This window comes from Dama dama, chromosome 29, assembly GCF_033118175.1.
Source record: "Dama dama isolate Ldn47 chromosome 29, ASM3311817v1, whole genome shotgun sequence".
Lineage (NCBI taxonomy): Eukaryota > Metazoa > Chordata > Mammalia > Artiodactyla > Cervidae > Dama > Dama dama.
This window is the reverse complement of record NC_083709.1, coordinates 60,907,356-60,922,575: the sequence shown is the minus strand read 5'-3', so window position 1 is coordinate 60,922,575 and position 15,220 is coordinate 60,907,356. Positions and strand designations below refer to the sequence as shown.

Below are 15,220 nucleotides of genomic sequence, written 5' to 3'. Positions count from 1 at the left end.
GTCATGGCTGTGTCCTTGCTTTTGTTGAAGTTCCGGAGAATGTAGGACAGAAGTCGAATTTTGTATTTCATGTGTATTGCCTACATCAGTGTGGCAAACCTTGTAAGTGTACAAAAGTGGTTATTGTTAGAGTGAGTAAGCATTTCAAACTGAACATACTTCTCTACCCAAATCTTTTCCTGTTCCGGTTTCTGTAACTAAGAGTCTAGAGCGTTCATGCATCTAGTTAGTTACTTAGGCCAAAAATCTAGTCGGAGTTATCTCTGTTTTATCTCCTTCCTTCACCACCCACTTTTCATCCAACTCCAGACTGAATCCTGAATTGTTCCACTTTTCTCCATCATGTCTGCTGCCATCCTAGTCTGAACTACCATTATCTTTTGCTTGGATTACTGAAATACCCTACTTGCTTGTTCTTACAATCCGTTCTTTACTTACCGTGTGTGTGTGTGTGTGCGTGCGTGCACGTGTACTCACTCACTGTCCAACTCTTTACAACCCCATGGCCTGTAGCCTACCAGGCTCCTCTGTCCATAGAACTTTCCAGGAAAGAGTACTGGAGTGGGTTGCCTCCTCCAGGGGATCTTCCTGACCTAGGTTCTAACCTGAATTTCTTGCATTTCCTGTATTGGTAGCCAGATTCTTTACCACTAGCACCACTTAGGAAGCCCTTACTTAGCATAAGTCAAACCCTATCACTTCCCTGGTTAAAATTCTCCACCTAGTGCTGGCTAGTGCACTTAGAATATAACTCAGGCGTGTGACCTGAAATACAGCACCCCGTGTGCCTTCACCTCTGTATTTGTAGCTGACGCACCAGCATTCTCTCCTCCCTCCTTCCCCAGTAACTACTACGCCTCGGCCACATTGACCCTCTTGGACCTCCAGTGTACCGGCCAAGCTTGTTCTCACCTCGACCTCCGTGTCAGCTGGTTTACTGCCTGGAAGGTGTTTCAGTCTTTGCTGCTCTGATTTTTTTTTTATGTGTGTGTGTATGGCTAGATCTCGAATATTCAGATATCAGCATTAAATGTACCTTCTTAGAAAGGCTGTCCCTGACTTCCCAAATTAAAATCCCTCCTAAGTCACTCTGTACTTCATTTTTCGTTAATTCTTCAATGCGTAGCACCTGGCTGCATCTGTCACACTTGCGTGTTCTCTTTGTAAAAACAAGGACTGTGTGTCCTGGATCCTGATGCCTATAAGACTGCATGACATGCAGCTTACACCCAATAAAGTTGTGAATAAAGGATTCACACTGAAAGTCTCTGAGTAATGTGACTTAAAATGTTGAGATACTAGGGATGATTATCTCATTTATTTTGGGGAGTAGAGAATTAGGATCAGGGCCGAGACTAGAATAAGGTGAATAAAGTACTTGCCTTGAATACAAAATTTAAAGCTGCTTCTCAAGATATCAGTCTGGCACGGAGCAGCACTGTGTTTTATTATAAATAAAGTATCCTTATTTAAATTTGTGTTACTTCGTTCATCACGGATTTGGGAGACATTAATTTCCACTTTTGAAAAAAACTGCGTTAAACTATTCTCTTGATTATTTAGTTTTTGTCTTTTCCCCCAGCCCTGCCTGTATCAGACTGTTCTCTCAATTTCCCCATTTGATTTTACACTGTAAATTATAGCTAGAATTTATTGAGTACTTACTGTGTATCAGACACTGTGCTTTACTTGGATTAACTCACTGAAAACTCACAGCAAAGCAGTAGGTAGTGGTATTTGCAGATGAGGAAATGGGCTTCAAGAGGCCAAGTACCATCCCCAAGGCCTCAGTGCTGTGAAGAGGAACCGGGATAGGCAGCTTATGCAGAAGATATCATATGGATAGAAACAGATTTCTGAATAGATTGGGATCTCTCTACCTGGAGATAGGGTCAGATCCCATAGGTTAAGAGTTCAGTCCTACAGAACTGTTCTTCACTTTAGATGTCAATCTCAAGACCAGGCTATTACCTATGCTTCTGACTGAAGGGCTGGAAATCAGATGTTTCCAGGACCAACCCCCTCCCACCCCCCACCCCCCGGGTTGGGTTAATTTGCTTGAGCAGCTCACAGAACTCAGGCAAACATTTTTCTTACTAGCTTGTAGGTTTGTAACTCAGGACCAGCCTCGTGGAAGAAATGCATAGGGTGAAGTCAGGGGGAAAGGGCACCGAGTTTGCACGTCCTCTGCAGAGCGTGTGTTCTCCCCAGATCTCCGCGTGTTCACCAACCTGAAAGCTCTCTGAACCCTGTCCTTTTGGGGTTTTATGGAGGTTTCATCATATGAGTGATTAAATCATTAGCCTTTGGTGTTTGTGTGTGCCTGCTCAGTTGCTCAGTCGTTTCTGACTCTTTGTGACCCTGTGGACCGTAGCCTGCCAGGCTCCTCTGCCCATGGAATTTTCCAGGCAAAAATACTAGAGTGGGATATCATTTACTGTTCCAAGGGATCTTCCTGACTCAGGGATCGAACCTGAGTATCTTGTGTCTCCTGCATTGACTGGCAGATTCTCTACCACTAGCGCCATCTGGAAGCTTCCTGATGGATTCAAGGGATTAGATCTGATTAGTGCCTGAAGAACTATGGACGGAGTTTCGAGTTTCGTGACACTGTACAGAAGTCAGTGATCAAAACCATTCCCAAGAAAAAGAAATGCAAAAAGGCAAAATGGTTGTCTGAGGAGGCCTTACAAACAGCTGAGAAGAGAAGTGAATGGCAAAGGAGAAAAGGAAAGATAAACCTATCTGAATGCAGAGTTCCAGAGAACAGCAAGAAGAGATAAGAAAGGCTTCCTCAGTAATCAGTGCAAAGATATAGAAGAAAACAATAGAATGGGAAAGACTAGAGATCCTTCAAGAAATTTAGAGATACCAAGGGAACATTTCTTGCAAAGATAGGCACAATAAAGGACAGAAATGATATGAGCCATTTCTAACAGAAGCAGAAGATATTAAGAAAGGTGGCAAAAATACACAGAAGGACTGTACAAAAAAGATCTTCATGACCCAGATAACCACGATGGTGTGATCACTCACCTAGAGCCAGACATCCTGGAGGGCAAAGTCAAGTGGGCCTTCAGAAGCATCACTACGAACAAAGCTAGTGGAGGTGATAGAATTCCAATTGAGCTATTTCAAATCCTAAAAGATGATGCTGTGAAAGTGCTGCACTTAATATGCCAGCAAATTTGGAAACCTCAGCAGTGGCCACAGGACTAGAAAAGGTCAGTTTTCATTCCAATCCCAAAGAAAGGCAATGCCAAAGAATGCTTAAACTACCACACAGTTGCACTCGTCTCGCATACAAGCAAAGTAATGCTCAAAATTCACCAAGCTAGACTTCAACAGTACGTGAACCAAGAACTCCCAGATGTTCAAGCTGGATTTAGAAAAAGCAGAAGAACCAGAAATCAAGTTGCCAACATATGTTGGATCAGAGAAAAAAACAAGAAAGTTTCAGAAAAAGCATCTACTGCCATTTTATTGACTATGCCAAAGCCTTTGACTTTCGATCACAACAAACTGGAAAATTCAAGAGATGGGAATACTAGACCACCTTACCTGCCTTCTGCAAAACCTGTATACGGGTCAAGAAGCAACAGTTAGAACCTGACATGGAACAATAGATTGGTTCCAAATAGGAAAAGGAGTACATCAAGGCTGTATATTGTCACCCTGCTTATTTAACTTCTATGCAGAGTGCATCATGTGAAATGCTGGACTGGATGAAGCACAAGCTGGAATCAAGATTGTTGGGAGAAATGTCAAGAACTTCAGATATTGCAGATACCACCACCCTTATGGCAGAAAACGAAGAGGAACTCAAGAGCCTCTTTGATGAAAGTGAAAGAGGAGAGTGAAAAAGCTGGCTTAAAACTCAACATTCAAAAAATGAAGATCATGGCATTTGGTCCCATCACTTCATGGCAAATAAATGGGGAAACAATGGAAACAGTGAGAGACTTTATTTTGGGGGGGCTCCAAAATCCCTGCAGATGGTGACTGCAGCCATGAAATTAAAAGATACTTGGTTCTTGGAAGAAAAGCTATGACCAACCTAGACAGCACAATAAAAAGCAGAGACATTACTTTTGCGACAGGGGTCTGTCTGTTTAGTTAAAGCTGTGGTTTTTCCAGTAGTCGTGTATGGATGTGAGAGTTGGACCATAAAGAAAGCTGAGCGCAGAAGAATTGATGCATTTGAACTGTGATGTTGGGGATTCTTAAGAGACCCTTGGACAGCTAGGAGATCAAACTAGTCAATCCTAAAGGAAGTCAGTCCTTAACATTCATTGGAAGGGCTGATGCTGAAGCTGAAGCTCCAATACTTTGGCTACCTGATGCTAAGAACTGATTCATTGGAAAAGACCTTGATGCTGGTAAAGACTGAAGGCAGAAAAAGGGGGACAACAGAGGACAAGATGGTTAAATGGCATCACCGACTCAACGGACATGAGTTTGAGCAAGCTCTGGAAGTTGGTGAAGGAGAGGGAAGCCTGGCGTGCTGCAGTCCATGGAATCACAAAGAGTCGGACACGACTGAGTGACAACTGAACTGAGCCCCACTTGGCCTTTGGTTGAAGAAGCTCAAATTGTCGATCCCTCCTCCCTTCCCACAGGTCAGGGAGTGAGACTGAAGTTCTGCTTCTCTATTGGACGCTGGTTCCTGGGAGGAGCAGAGCCATTCCTTAGGCTCTTCCCCAAAGTCACCTTATTAACATAACAAAAACACCCTTTTGCTCTCTTCCCTTAAGAAATTCCAAGGGTTTTAGGAGCCCTGTGCCAAAAACTGGGATGAAGACCAAATATATATTATAAAACCGTATATCAAAGGTGTTGCTTTTTTAAAAAGTGAGGTAAAGAAAGGTCTGCTGGATGTGTCAACTGATAATAAATATAGGCTGGCCAGAGCCTTTGCGTCTGTTTTCACCTAATTGCATTTCTTTGATGCCTTCCTTCAGGGATGTTTATTACAAAATTATTTATAAAACTGAAAAATTAGACGTACTCAAAACGTGTTACAACAGGAGAATTGTTCAGTTATCACACATTCTTTTGATGGCCTTTTAGACAATCATGAACTGTTCCTGAAGAATAATTAGTGTCTTGGAACAATTATCAAAATATGTTAAGTGAAAAATAACAGTATACAGGATTATTCCATTTTTAGTTTAGAAAATGAACAGAAAAAGGAACATTGTGAAGTGAAAGTCGCTCAGTCGTGTCTGACTCTTTGCTACCCCATGGACTATATAGTCCGTGGAATTCTCCAGGCCAGAATACTGGGGGTGGGCAGCCTTTCCCTTCTCCAGAGGATCTTCCCAACCCAGGATTGAATCCAGGTCTCCCACAATTCAGGCAGATTCTTTACCAGCTGAGCCACAAGGGAAGCCCTTGTTTAGGAAAGGAGCCTGGAAAGAAATATACCACAATATTCAGATTTTAGGAATTTTGAAAACTCTTGTTTTTCTGAATTCTCTATAATAAATAATTGTAACTTTTTCAGTTGGAAAAATGTTTACTAAAAAGAAAGTTTACAAGGACTTAAGATCAAGAGCCCTGGACAAATAGGAGGCCTTGGTAGATTATAGTCCATCTTCTTCCTAATTAGTTTTCAACCAGCAAAATCCTTGAACAAGTCACTTTGCTTTCCCTCCTTTGTAAAATAAGTGAGTTTGGAGCCTCTTAAACTTTTTCTCTGAAACATATCCAGAGGCAGAAGAGAGTGAACAGGCTCTCCTAGAAGGGAGGACTAGGGGTGCAGGGTAGGTTGGTCATGTTGGCTCAAAGAAACTTGAAAAAGTTTTAGCCTGAATATTTGTATAAAGTTCCTGTTCTCCAAAGTATACTGCATGCATACAAGCTAAGTCGCTTCAGTCGTGTCCAACTCTTTGCAACCCTATGGACTGTAGCCTGCCAGGCTCCTCAGTCCATGGGGTTCTCCAAGCAAGAATACTGGAGTGGGTGACCGTTTCCTTCTCCAGAGATCTTCCTGACCAAGGGATCGAACCCTTGTCTCTTACAACTCTTAACATCATACAGATGTTAATTTAAATTTTTCTTAAATTTGTACGAAGTTTACATACCATAAAGTTCATCATTTTAAACTGTACATTTTAATGGTGTTTGGTATAGTCACAAGATGGTACAATCAACTGATGCTAGTTTTTAATACATGGATGTTTACCATGAACATGCTCTGGTAAAATGGACATTCTAAGAAAATACTGTTGTACCTTTGAGTAACTTTGGAAGCACCTTTTTCAGGAGGATTTTCTATTTTAAGAAGCCTGGAAGTGACAGTGAAAGTTTCTCAGTTGTGTTAACTCTGAGATCCCGTGGACTTTAGCTTCCAGGCTCCTCTGTCCTTGGGATTCTCTGGGCACGAATACTAGAGTGGGTTGCCATTTTCTCCTCCAGGGCATCTTCCCAACCGAAGGACTAGGTAATCTCCCTGTTTCAAAACATTTTCATTAAATTGCATTCTCAGTGCATTTTGCCTGTCTTTTAAAAATAATGTAACTGGGTGAGTTTTTATTAACAGTTCTGGTTACTACTAACTTATTCATATCTTAAGTTTCCATTTACAGTGGGTGATTTTCAATTCAGTTAATTTCCGTGCTACATTTAAAAAATTATCCAGTACCTTATCCAGTACCTTCTTCAGCCTTGCTGGGGATGAAGAGTCAAGTATTACCAACCCTTGCTCTCCAAGGACAGTCATTAAGGAGAGGAAGTCATGGTGATTGTGGTATTAGAGCTGCTCAGTTTCACGAGCAGGCTTCCAGTATAAGTGGAGGAAAATGGGTGGGAGGCAGAATATGTGTATTTTAAAGTACATAAGCCGGAATGTGGACAGCACATGGATTGCATTTTGACTCAGTGTTATTAAATCACTTTTATATCAGTGCTATTAAGTCTTTGCAGGTGTGGGTTGATGATGTGCTTGTGGGTAGAAAATTCCTCCTTGAAATTTCTGGTTCTGCTTTATCCAAGTTCATGTGGAAGTAGCCCAAGTTCAGCTTTGGGGGTACTGAGATTCCATGTTTTAGACTCCTGGCCTAAACCGATGGACCTTAAATGCAGATACTTGGATTACAATTGAGCTCCATGAGACTTAGGTTTGTTCTTCGCAGCTCTTTATCTGGGTGCTGGCCAATCAAGAGGGCAGGGCAGGGGCATTTGGCCTGAGCTTTCACATTAATTAAAGGCTTTAGATGTAGACCTCTGATGGTTTGACAGTATCTCCAAATACAGTCATGAAAGGCACTGGAAGGATAAAATGGATATATTCACTGTACAACTTTAAATACCACAGTTTTTAGAGCTCTGTTTTGGCATTTCTTCTTTTTCCTGGGAGCCTGAAAAAAGTGGCAGTGGTGTGGGTCTCACTGAGCCTATAAGAGGCCCTGAGAAGGTGTGTTTTCTGACTTGTAGAATAAAAGAAACGAACCCTTGCAGCTCCTGCATGTGCAGTGGGCAGTGATTGTTTTCCAGGGGAACCGGGGCACAGCGTGTTCTTCAGGCAGTGACAGTTGTAACTGACATTTCTAGGACACTGAGCAATTCTTTTGTATATGTGGATTGTGCTTCACAGTCCTTTTGATAAAATGTAGCCCAGGAAGCCAACTTCAATGGGAAAGAAGGAACCATTGAGTCCTTGATTGCTTTCAACTACAAGTGACAATTCATGAAACCATTAAGAAGGTAATATGTTATTGGATTTAGAACTGTCAGGGTATGGGATAAGAAAGACTGTCTTCTAAATAACAAGGCTCCATTCTATAGCACAGGGAGTTCAGTATCCTGTGATGAACCATAATGGAAAAGAATATGAAAAAGAATGTGTTTGCGACTGAACTGAACTGAACTGATACATACACACATACATAACTGAATCACTTTGCTGTACAGTAGACATTAACACATTATACGTCAGCTCTACTTCAATAAAGGCTTCACTGGTGCTTCAATGGTAAGGAATATGCCTGCCAATGCAGGAGATGATCCCTGGGTTGAGAAGATCCCCTGCAGACAAAAAAGGGCATGGCAACCCAGTCCAGTATTCTTGCCTGGGAAATCCCATGGACAGAGGAGCCTGGCAGGCCATAGTCCATGGGGTCGCAAAAGATTCAAATATGATTTAGTGATCAAACAGTAAGGCATATTAATACCTCAGTAAAATAAATTTTAAAAGATTATGCTGAGCAAGAAGCCTCAAGAAAGAAAAACTGGGCTGCTTTTAGGATTGGATGGAACTGATTGCAGACTGAATCTTGAGAATGGGCAGAGTAGTCAGTGTCAAAGTATAGAGGCTTAGAATGAGTAGAATACATAGAGTAAATATGGATTTGTGGCATAAGCTGTATATAGGAGTACTCTTGTGTTGAAAAGATCTTGGCAAAGGCTAAAGTATCAGGTTGTGTGTATGAGAGAGTGTGTATATCGAATATGCTGTATTCTAATACCTTACAAAGTGATGCAGTCCACAGTAGGATATTAAATTTATATATTATGGTTTTCCTGATGGAAAGACATGTGAAATGAACTGGGGATTGCTTTCTGTGCCTTATCCTGATCCAATGGGTAGGGAAGAAAACCAGTATCCCTCAAAACCAATTGTACCTGCTAGAGGAAGTGACCTTTTCAAATAGCATGATTCTTTTTCTTTTGGACACACCATGCAGCTTGTGAGATCTGAATTCCCTGACCAGGGATTGAAACGTGTCCCCTGCATTGGAAGTGCAGAGTCTTAACCACTGGACTGCCAGGGAAGTCCATAGCATGATTCTTTTTTTTTTTTAGCATGATTCTTAAATAGCCTTATTTCTGGGTATTTTGATGGGCTGAGATAAGAAAAGGCATAGTACTTGACAAATGGTACAAATAATTTTTGGTGAAAATTTTCAGCCACATTTATAGAGACTAATGAAGATGAAAGGCAAAAGTTTTCTAGACTCACATCCTTCCTTGTATGTCTTGATATACTTGTTATTATATAATATGATTGGAGATATATTCAAATTAGCAAAGATGGAGCTCCCACCCCCAGATGTAATGTAAGGGCTCCTTGCTGGCTTTTATTTCGTCAGTGGCTTTGGAAACAGTAGATTTGTATTTTTTGAGGCAGGTCAAAAGTTGCTTATGCTCAGTGGTGTGAAAAGAGATTAGCTAGCACTGGATTCACAGAGCAACCTGCTAGTAGAAGTGTGCTTTCGTTCATTCAGAGATAAAGAATTGTGAAGTCTCTCATTATGCTTTCCATGTGGCCTTAGGAAACGACGTCATTTTTATAATCTGCAACAGCTGGGGTTTTTTGTTTGTTTTTTAAATAGATTTTAGAAATTTTAATCCAGAGTAGATTTTTAAAATGTCCATTTCAAACCCCAAGAATATTGTATAAGTTGATGAAAATAGGAGAAGAACATGAAATTTGGTTTATACATTTGTGAAGAATAGTTCATTTATCTCCCATGATAGAACTCTTCCTGGAACAAAGAAGCTGAGTTTTTTGCTTGGTTGATGTTTTATTCCATAGTACAGAATAATACTTTAATTGACTACTTTTATCATTCTACCTGTAGCGTTACACAGATTTTCTCTTAAGTGAAGCGTTGTCTTCACTTTTAATTTGCTGCAGTTATATAATAGCATCAAAGCATGGGTGAGTATTAAATGTGTATGTGAAATTTCCTTGGGAGGGATGGCCAGTCTTGGAAGATGACACTAAGATTCAAAATACTATTAATTGAAGTAATATTTGGAAATTCAGAATTCGGTTAGATGGATGAAAGTTGAATGTAGTCAAGACCACGTGGACACATTTTTGGACTACAGGCAGTGGAAGTTAATTATCCTGGATTTGCACAGCCGTGATTGTGAAAGTTTCGCCAAACCTAGGCTGGGCAGGTGCAGGCTGGGCTCGAGCCCTTGTGCTGGCACTCACCAGCCTTGTCATCTTTGCTCGGATGCTTCACTCTCCAAGGCCTTTTCTTTTCCATGGAATGAGGGGAAAGTCATCTGTCTCAGAGTTTTGAGAGGGTAGTGTCAGTGTATTTCACAGTGGCAGTGTATAAAGGGTTTAACATGGATTTATTCTTTATTATTTTTTTATTGGAATATAATTGCTTTACAATATTGTATTAGTTTTTGCTGTACAACGAAGTGAATCGGCTGTTAAATATATGTATACATAGATCTCCTCCTCCTTAAACCTCCTGGCCCCCCATCCCACCTCTCTAGGTCAGCACAGAGCGCCAAGCTGAACTCCCTGCTCTGTGCAGCCCCTTCCCGCTAGCGATCTATTTACACATGATATTGTCTATATGTCTGAGCTACTCTCGGATTCATTTCACCCTTCCCCTCCCCCTCTGTGTCCACATGCCTCGAACACAAATTTCTTTACTTTCCTTTACAAGAGAGACAGGATATTCAGGGGTTGGAGACCACCATTAGCCCTGTCAGATTAGAGATTAGTCTTGAAGTGTGTGTTGCTGGGGGGCAGGTGGGCTCAAGTGTACGTGCTCTGGGGGACAAGTACTAGATTTATTAGCACTTTTGGAGATGAGTTGGGAGCCTTGGATTCTAGTTTGGGCTCTATCATCATGATTGGCTTCCAGAAGAGTGCTAAAAGAGTGAATTAGTGACTAGAAAAAGGAAGTGCTTTGTAAACAAGAGAGCACCTTATAAATAAGATTTATAGAGAAAGGGCAGAAGAAGAAAAAGCACCCCACCTCTTCCCTCGCCTTCTTATTCGTTCATTTATTAAGCTGCCCCTGCTCTCCATTGGTATTTACACCTGTCAGGGTCTCAGCAGGAAGCAAATGGTCCACCCCAGTGAGGTGACTGAGAAGAGTTTTGTTCGGGGATTGTTTACAAGGTATTAATCCAGTGTAGGCAACCAGTAAGAGCTAATGAGTGCAGTAACCAGGGGCCAGAAAGGCGAGGGAGCAGGTTCAGGAACCCAGAGAGGGCCAGCTGACAGGAGCTGTAGACTCCTGAAGGGGACACAGCATATCTATGGGGCCCTTGCAGAGAGCAAACTGGGGAAATCGATGCCCCTTTCTCATCCTCCTGCTCTGTGGTCTCTCCCTGGTGTCTCCTATGGATTAAACCCAAGATGACTGAAGCCAAGAGAGCTGTTGATGTGAAATCCTTCCCAGCCAGCCTCCTGGAGCACCAAGCAAGATGATATAATGGAGAGAGAGGATCCCGGGGTGTGTCCGGGGCAACAGGAAAATATCCTAACTTTGGAGTTGGGTTTTGGATTCTCTCTTCCTTTCCTCTCTCCCCATTCCATTCATTCATGGGTGCTATGTTCTACCTGTATTTGGAGTCATTAGTGTGATGCCCAGGAGCTTAGTGTAGATCCCAAGAGCGGCCCGGTGTTGACTGCTCTTGCCCAGCATGACTTAATTGAAACAAGCCAGCATGGTTTAGATGTCTTCTCTTTACTTTCTTGATTTTATTTGGGTGTGGGGGGAGTATATAAAAGCCTCCGGCTAGGAGAAGGCGGCCTCTTGCCTGACTCTCTCTCCTTTCCTTTTCATGTCATTAACCTCACATATTAAGGTTTCTTCCTGTTTTTGGTGTGGAAAAAACTGGCAGAGGTTCTGATTTGATGATTATGTCTCTAGTTGGGCCCTCAGAGCAAGGATAAGGATATCTGGGATAAGGATAATAAGCAGAGAAGCAATTTGGATCTTTTTCTTCCATACTTTGAATTGCTCAGAAAAGTAAAGATACTGGTTTCTTCTTATAAATTGTTGATTGCTAATGAGAAACAATTTCCTAGCTTTATTTCCATTAGGGATACTTCTCTTTAGATATTGCCCCCCCCACCCCCCCCACCCCAGTATTCATGGATGGAATTATATGTTCATTTTTAACTCCTTGCATTAATCTTGTTAAAATGTGTTGATCGCATTCATATTGCAGTGTTAACTTTATACTTCAAGGAATTCTGAATCACTTTATTAAAATCATATGAAAATGATAAAGGAAGTGTTAACTTTATATTTCAAGAAATTCCAGATCACTTTATTAAAGGTCATATGAAAAGGATAAAGTAGTTGGCTACTACAGGACTGTGGGGCTAGAAATCATCTTTGTAATTATGTGAGGCTTCTGTGTTTACCAAGACATCTGTAGTCGTTTAAGAATGCTTCTATGAAAACTGTAATACTTATTTGAATTTTTCCTGATTGTTTATAAAGATAGTAATGAAATCCAACCACCAGAAAAACCAAACAAAATTAGGACAGATGTTGTATTCCTAGTTTTCAGTTCTCCTTTTCCGCCTTTTTTTTTTTTTTTTTTTTTAAATGTCTTGTTGATAGGAAATGGCAGCAAGGGCGCTGCAGTCATCCTGAGTATTATTATTATTATTATTATATTCTGCTATGCTTACTATCCTAAAAGCTTTTATTTTTTTCCCCACATCGTTAGGGGAGGACATTTATTATTTTGAAAATTTCAAGATTTGAAAGTGAGTGAGAGATAATTCAGAAATGTAGTCAAGTTGCACACCCTCCAAAACAACTTATGTTTTAAAAAATGAAGTTTTTAGATTTATAGTTTCAGATTCACCATAGAAGAAATACGTTGTCATTCAGCGAAATGATCTCATCTTTCTGTCTTTCCACCTCCCCAATGGGCATTTGTAGCTTTGTTATGGATTCTCTGCAGGCTCATGGTGACCAAAAAGGAATACTGAAGAAGGGGAAAATGAGAACACAGAAGAAAAAAATTCAGTAACAGTGAATTTCTGTGTCATAGTTAAGAGGGGGGAGGAAGAAGGAGAGTGCCTGTATCTTTCCTGAATTGAGTGATTCCTTGACATAACTCAGCCAACCAAACTCCCTGGAAATAAATACAGTTGCTACTTGTTGTCCTGAAGGATCTGGATTCTTACCTGGATACTGTGCTCTCCATATACCCCATTTTAAAGTACGAGAAAGTGTCTAGAAATTTTCTGGCGTGTTGTCTTACTGATGTCTGAACAGCATTTGTATAATTGCATGGTCATCTCCAGATCCAGATCCTGGCTAAACATCCCAGTCTGCTGGAAGCATTTCAGACATACTCCAGGGAAGAGAGCTTTATCAAGTGTTTATTCTGTTCAAACCATGCTGTTTTCATTGTGTTTCTTATAAGATACATGGTTACAAATCACTATGGAAATTCCATGCTGAGTGGTTTCCAAAAAGGTGACAGTTGTTTATTTTTTTTAAACTCTGCCTCTGAGCTGGAGTCCCACTCCTCTCGTCTTGCTGAGTGTGACCCTCGGTGGCATCTCCGCCCCTGGTGATGCCGCTCTCCTGTGATACTCCTCTCAGCAGGCCCTCAGGATGCCACATCCAAGGCCTGTTCCTATCGATAGAGTAGTTATCTGGAAGACTGTGGGAAGGCTTCATGGTCTGATGCGCTGCTCTCATTTCTCTTACAGGGACAGGAGAGAGTGGCAAGAGTACATTTATCAAGCAGATGAGAATCATCCATGGGTCGGGCTACTCCGATGAAGACAAAAGGGGCTTCACCAAGCTGGTGTATCAGAACATCTTCACGGCCATGCAGGCTATGATCCGAGCCATGGACACCCTCAAGATCCCCTACAAGTATGAGCACAATAAGGTAGGCGTGGCTCCTCCTGAGAACGGCTGGCAAAGCCATCCCAGGGTGAATGGTGTCTTCACATGTCTGGGATGCACGTTGTCTTTTTCAAATGGGCATTTTCCATCTCATCCTAAAATGGGGTTTTTAATAGCTCAACACAGTTGTTTATAAATGTTTTTTCTTCCTTAAGTCTTTATAAAGTCACAGCTATAAAAGATTGGAGTTGTATTCTTAGTGATATCAGTGAAGGACATGTCTGGATATTTGACAGTAGGTGTATGTATATTTAAAATGTGGGGGCGCATGTTACGTTAAGAAGAGAGTTTTATCAGTTCAAGACAAATTGACCCGAGAGAGGGGCTTCATGTGAGAAGTGGTGGTCTTGCCTCAGCCTCCCACTCTTTGTGCTTCCTTGAACAAAGAACAAAAACAGCTTCAGACCATTCTGTCCAGTTTAATTTTGGATTTCGTGACTTCCTTTCAGTAGTACCACAGGCTTAATTTTATTTCAAAATAAGCCCATCTGTCACTTCCAGTAACCTTTCAAACACGTTTCCCTGCAGTGGTGTTAAAATAATGGAAACTTCTAAAGCCACTTGAGAAAGGGTTAGGGGAAAAAATTATAAATTTTTAGCTTTTTAAAAACCAAGCAAACTTTCCCAATGTCCAGCATTATTTCTTAATTGAAATAGAAAGCCCAATTTTTTTCTTCAGGTGAAAACAAATGTTGCCATTGCTTACCCTCCAAAGATGATAGCTATGTGATCCCTAACAAGTTTGGTGCATCTGAGGGTGTCCTCAGGTTTGAGTTTATGCTGGGAGTTTATGAGAGAAGCAGAATTGTAGAAACATCTTCCCTTCCTGTTAATCAATCAGAATCTCTCAGGGTAGATGCAGTCTTCATTCCTTACCACATGTAGGTGCTGATCTTGTAAGTTGGTAAAACCTTAACCTTTTGTTGACAAAACACTACATTTGTACCTGCATTTATTTGAAGACCTTCAGTCAAAGCATTCATTTTCATTCTCTTAGTACTCTTGATAGTCTGCTCTTGAGGATATTTTCCTATACCAGGATCAATGGGTACTAACAAGAATTCTGCATGCCCAATATGACTCAAGCTGAGATGTAACTCACAAACATGAATCATAGGTAAAATAAAGCAGTTCTCTCTACCTCCACTGCTTTGACTCTTTAGAAGCTTCTAAATATACAGATCATTTTCAAATCAGGCATTTCTTTTTTGGAGGTGGTTCCTTAAAATGAACTGGCTGTTTCTTATCTAATTGATACCTTCACACTTCATTTTCCGATGGCAGCGAGAGTCTCTCCACAAATAACAGCGAGACCTTCCACAAATAGTCCTGCCAGCTTCTCCTCTCAAGAATCTGAGTAGGTTCATGGAAATGCAGGACCTGAATCACAGGAAGCTGTCTGGATACGGAAGCAGTCTGAATTTAAAAGGATCAGGACTTTTTCCCCCTCAGAAATCTCAATGTAGTGAGTTTCTGAAATAGGCGGCATGCTTGTTTTGTTGCAGGTCTGAGTATTCTGTTGAAGAAATTTTTTTTTTTTTATACCAATGACCACAGTTGGTTGATAATAT

At 41.1% G+C, this 15,220-nt stretch overlaps 1 protein-coding gene across 1 annotated transcript in view; it reads left to right on the top strand.

Moving 5' to 3' along the window:
• LOC133048932 (guanine nucleotide-binding protein G(q) subunit alpha) overlaps nt 1-15,220 on the top strand; it is a 305,007-nt gene that overhangs the window by 92,072 nt on the left and 197,715 nt on the right. The window contains exon 2 of the mRNA XM_061132886.1: nt 13,448-13,632. Within this exon, the coding sequence (XP_060988869.1) occupies nt 13,448-13,632 (185 nt within the window). The remainder of the gene's footprint in view (nt 1-13,447; nt 13,633-15,220) is intronic.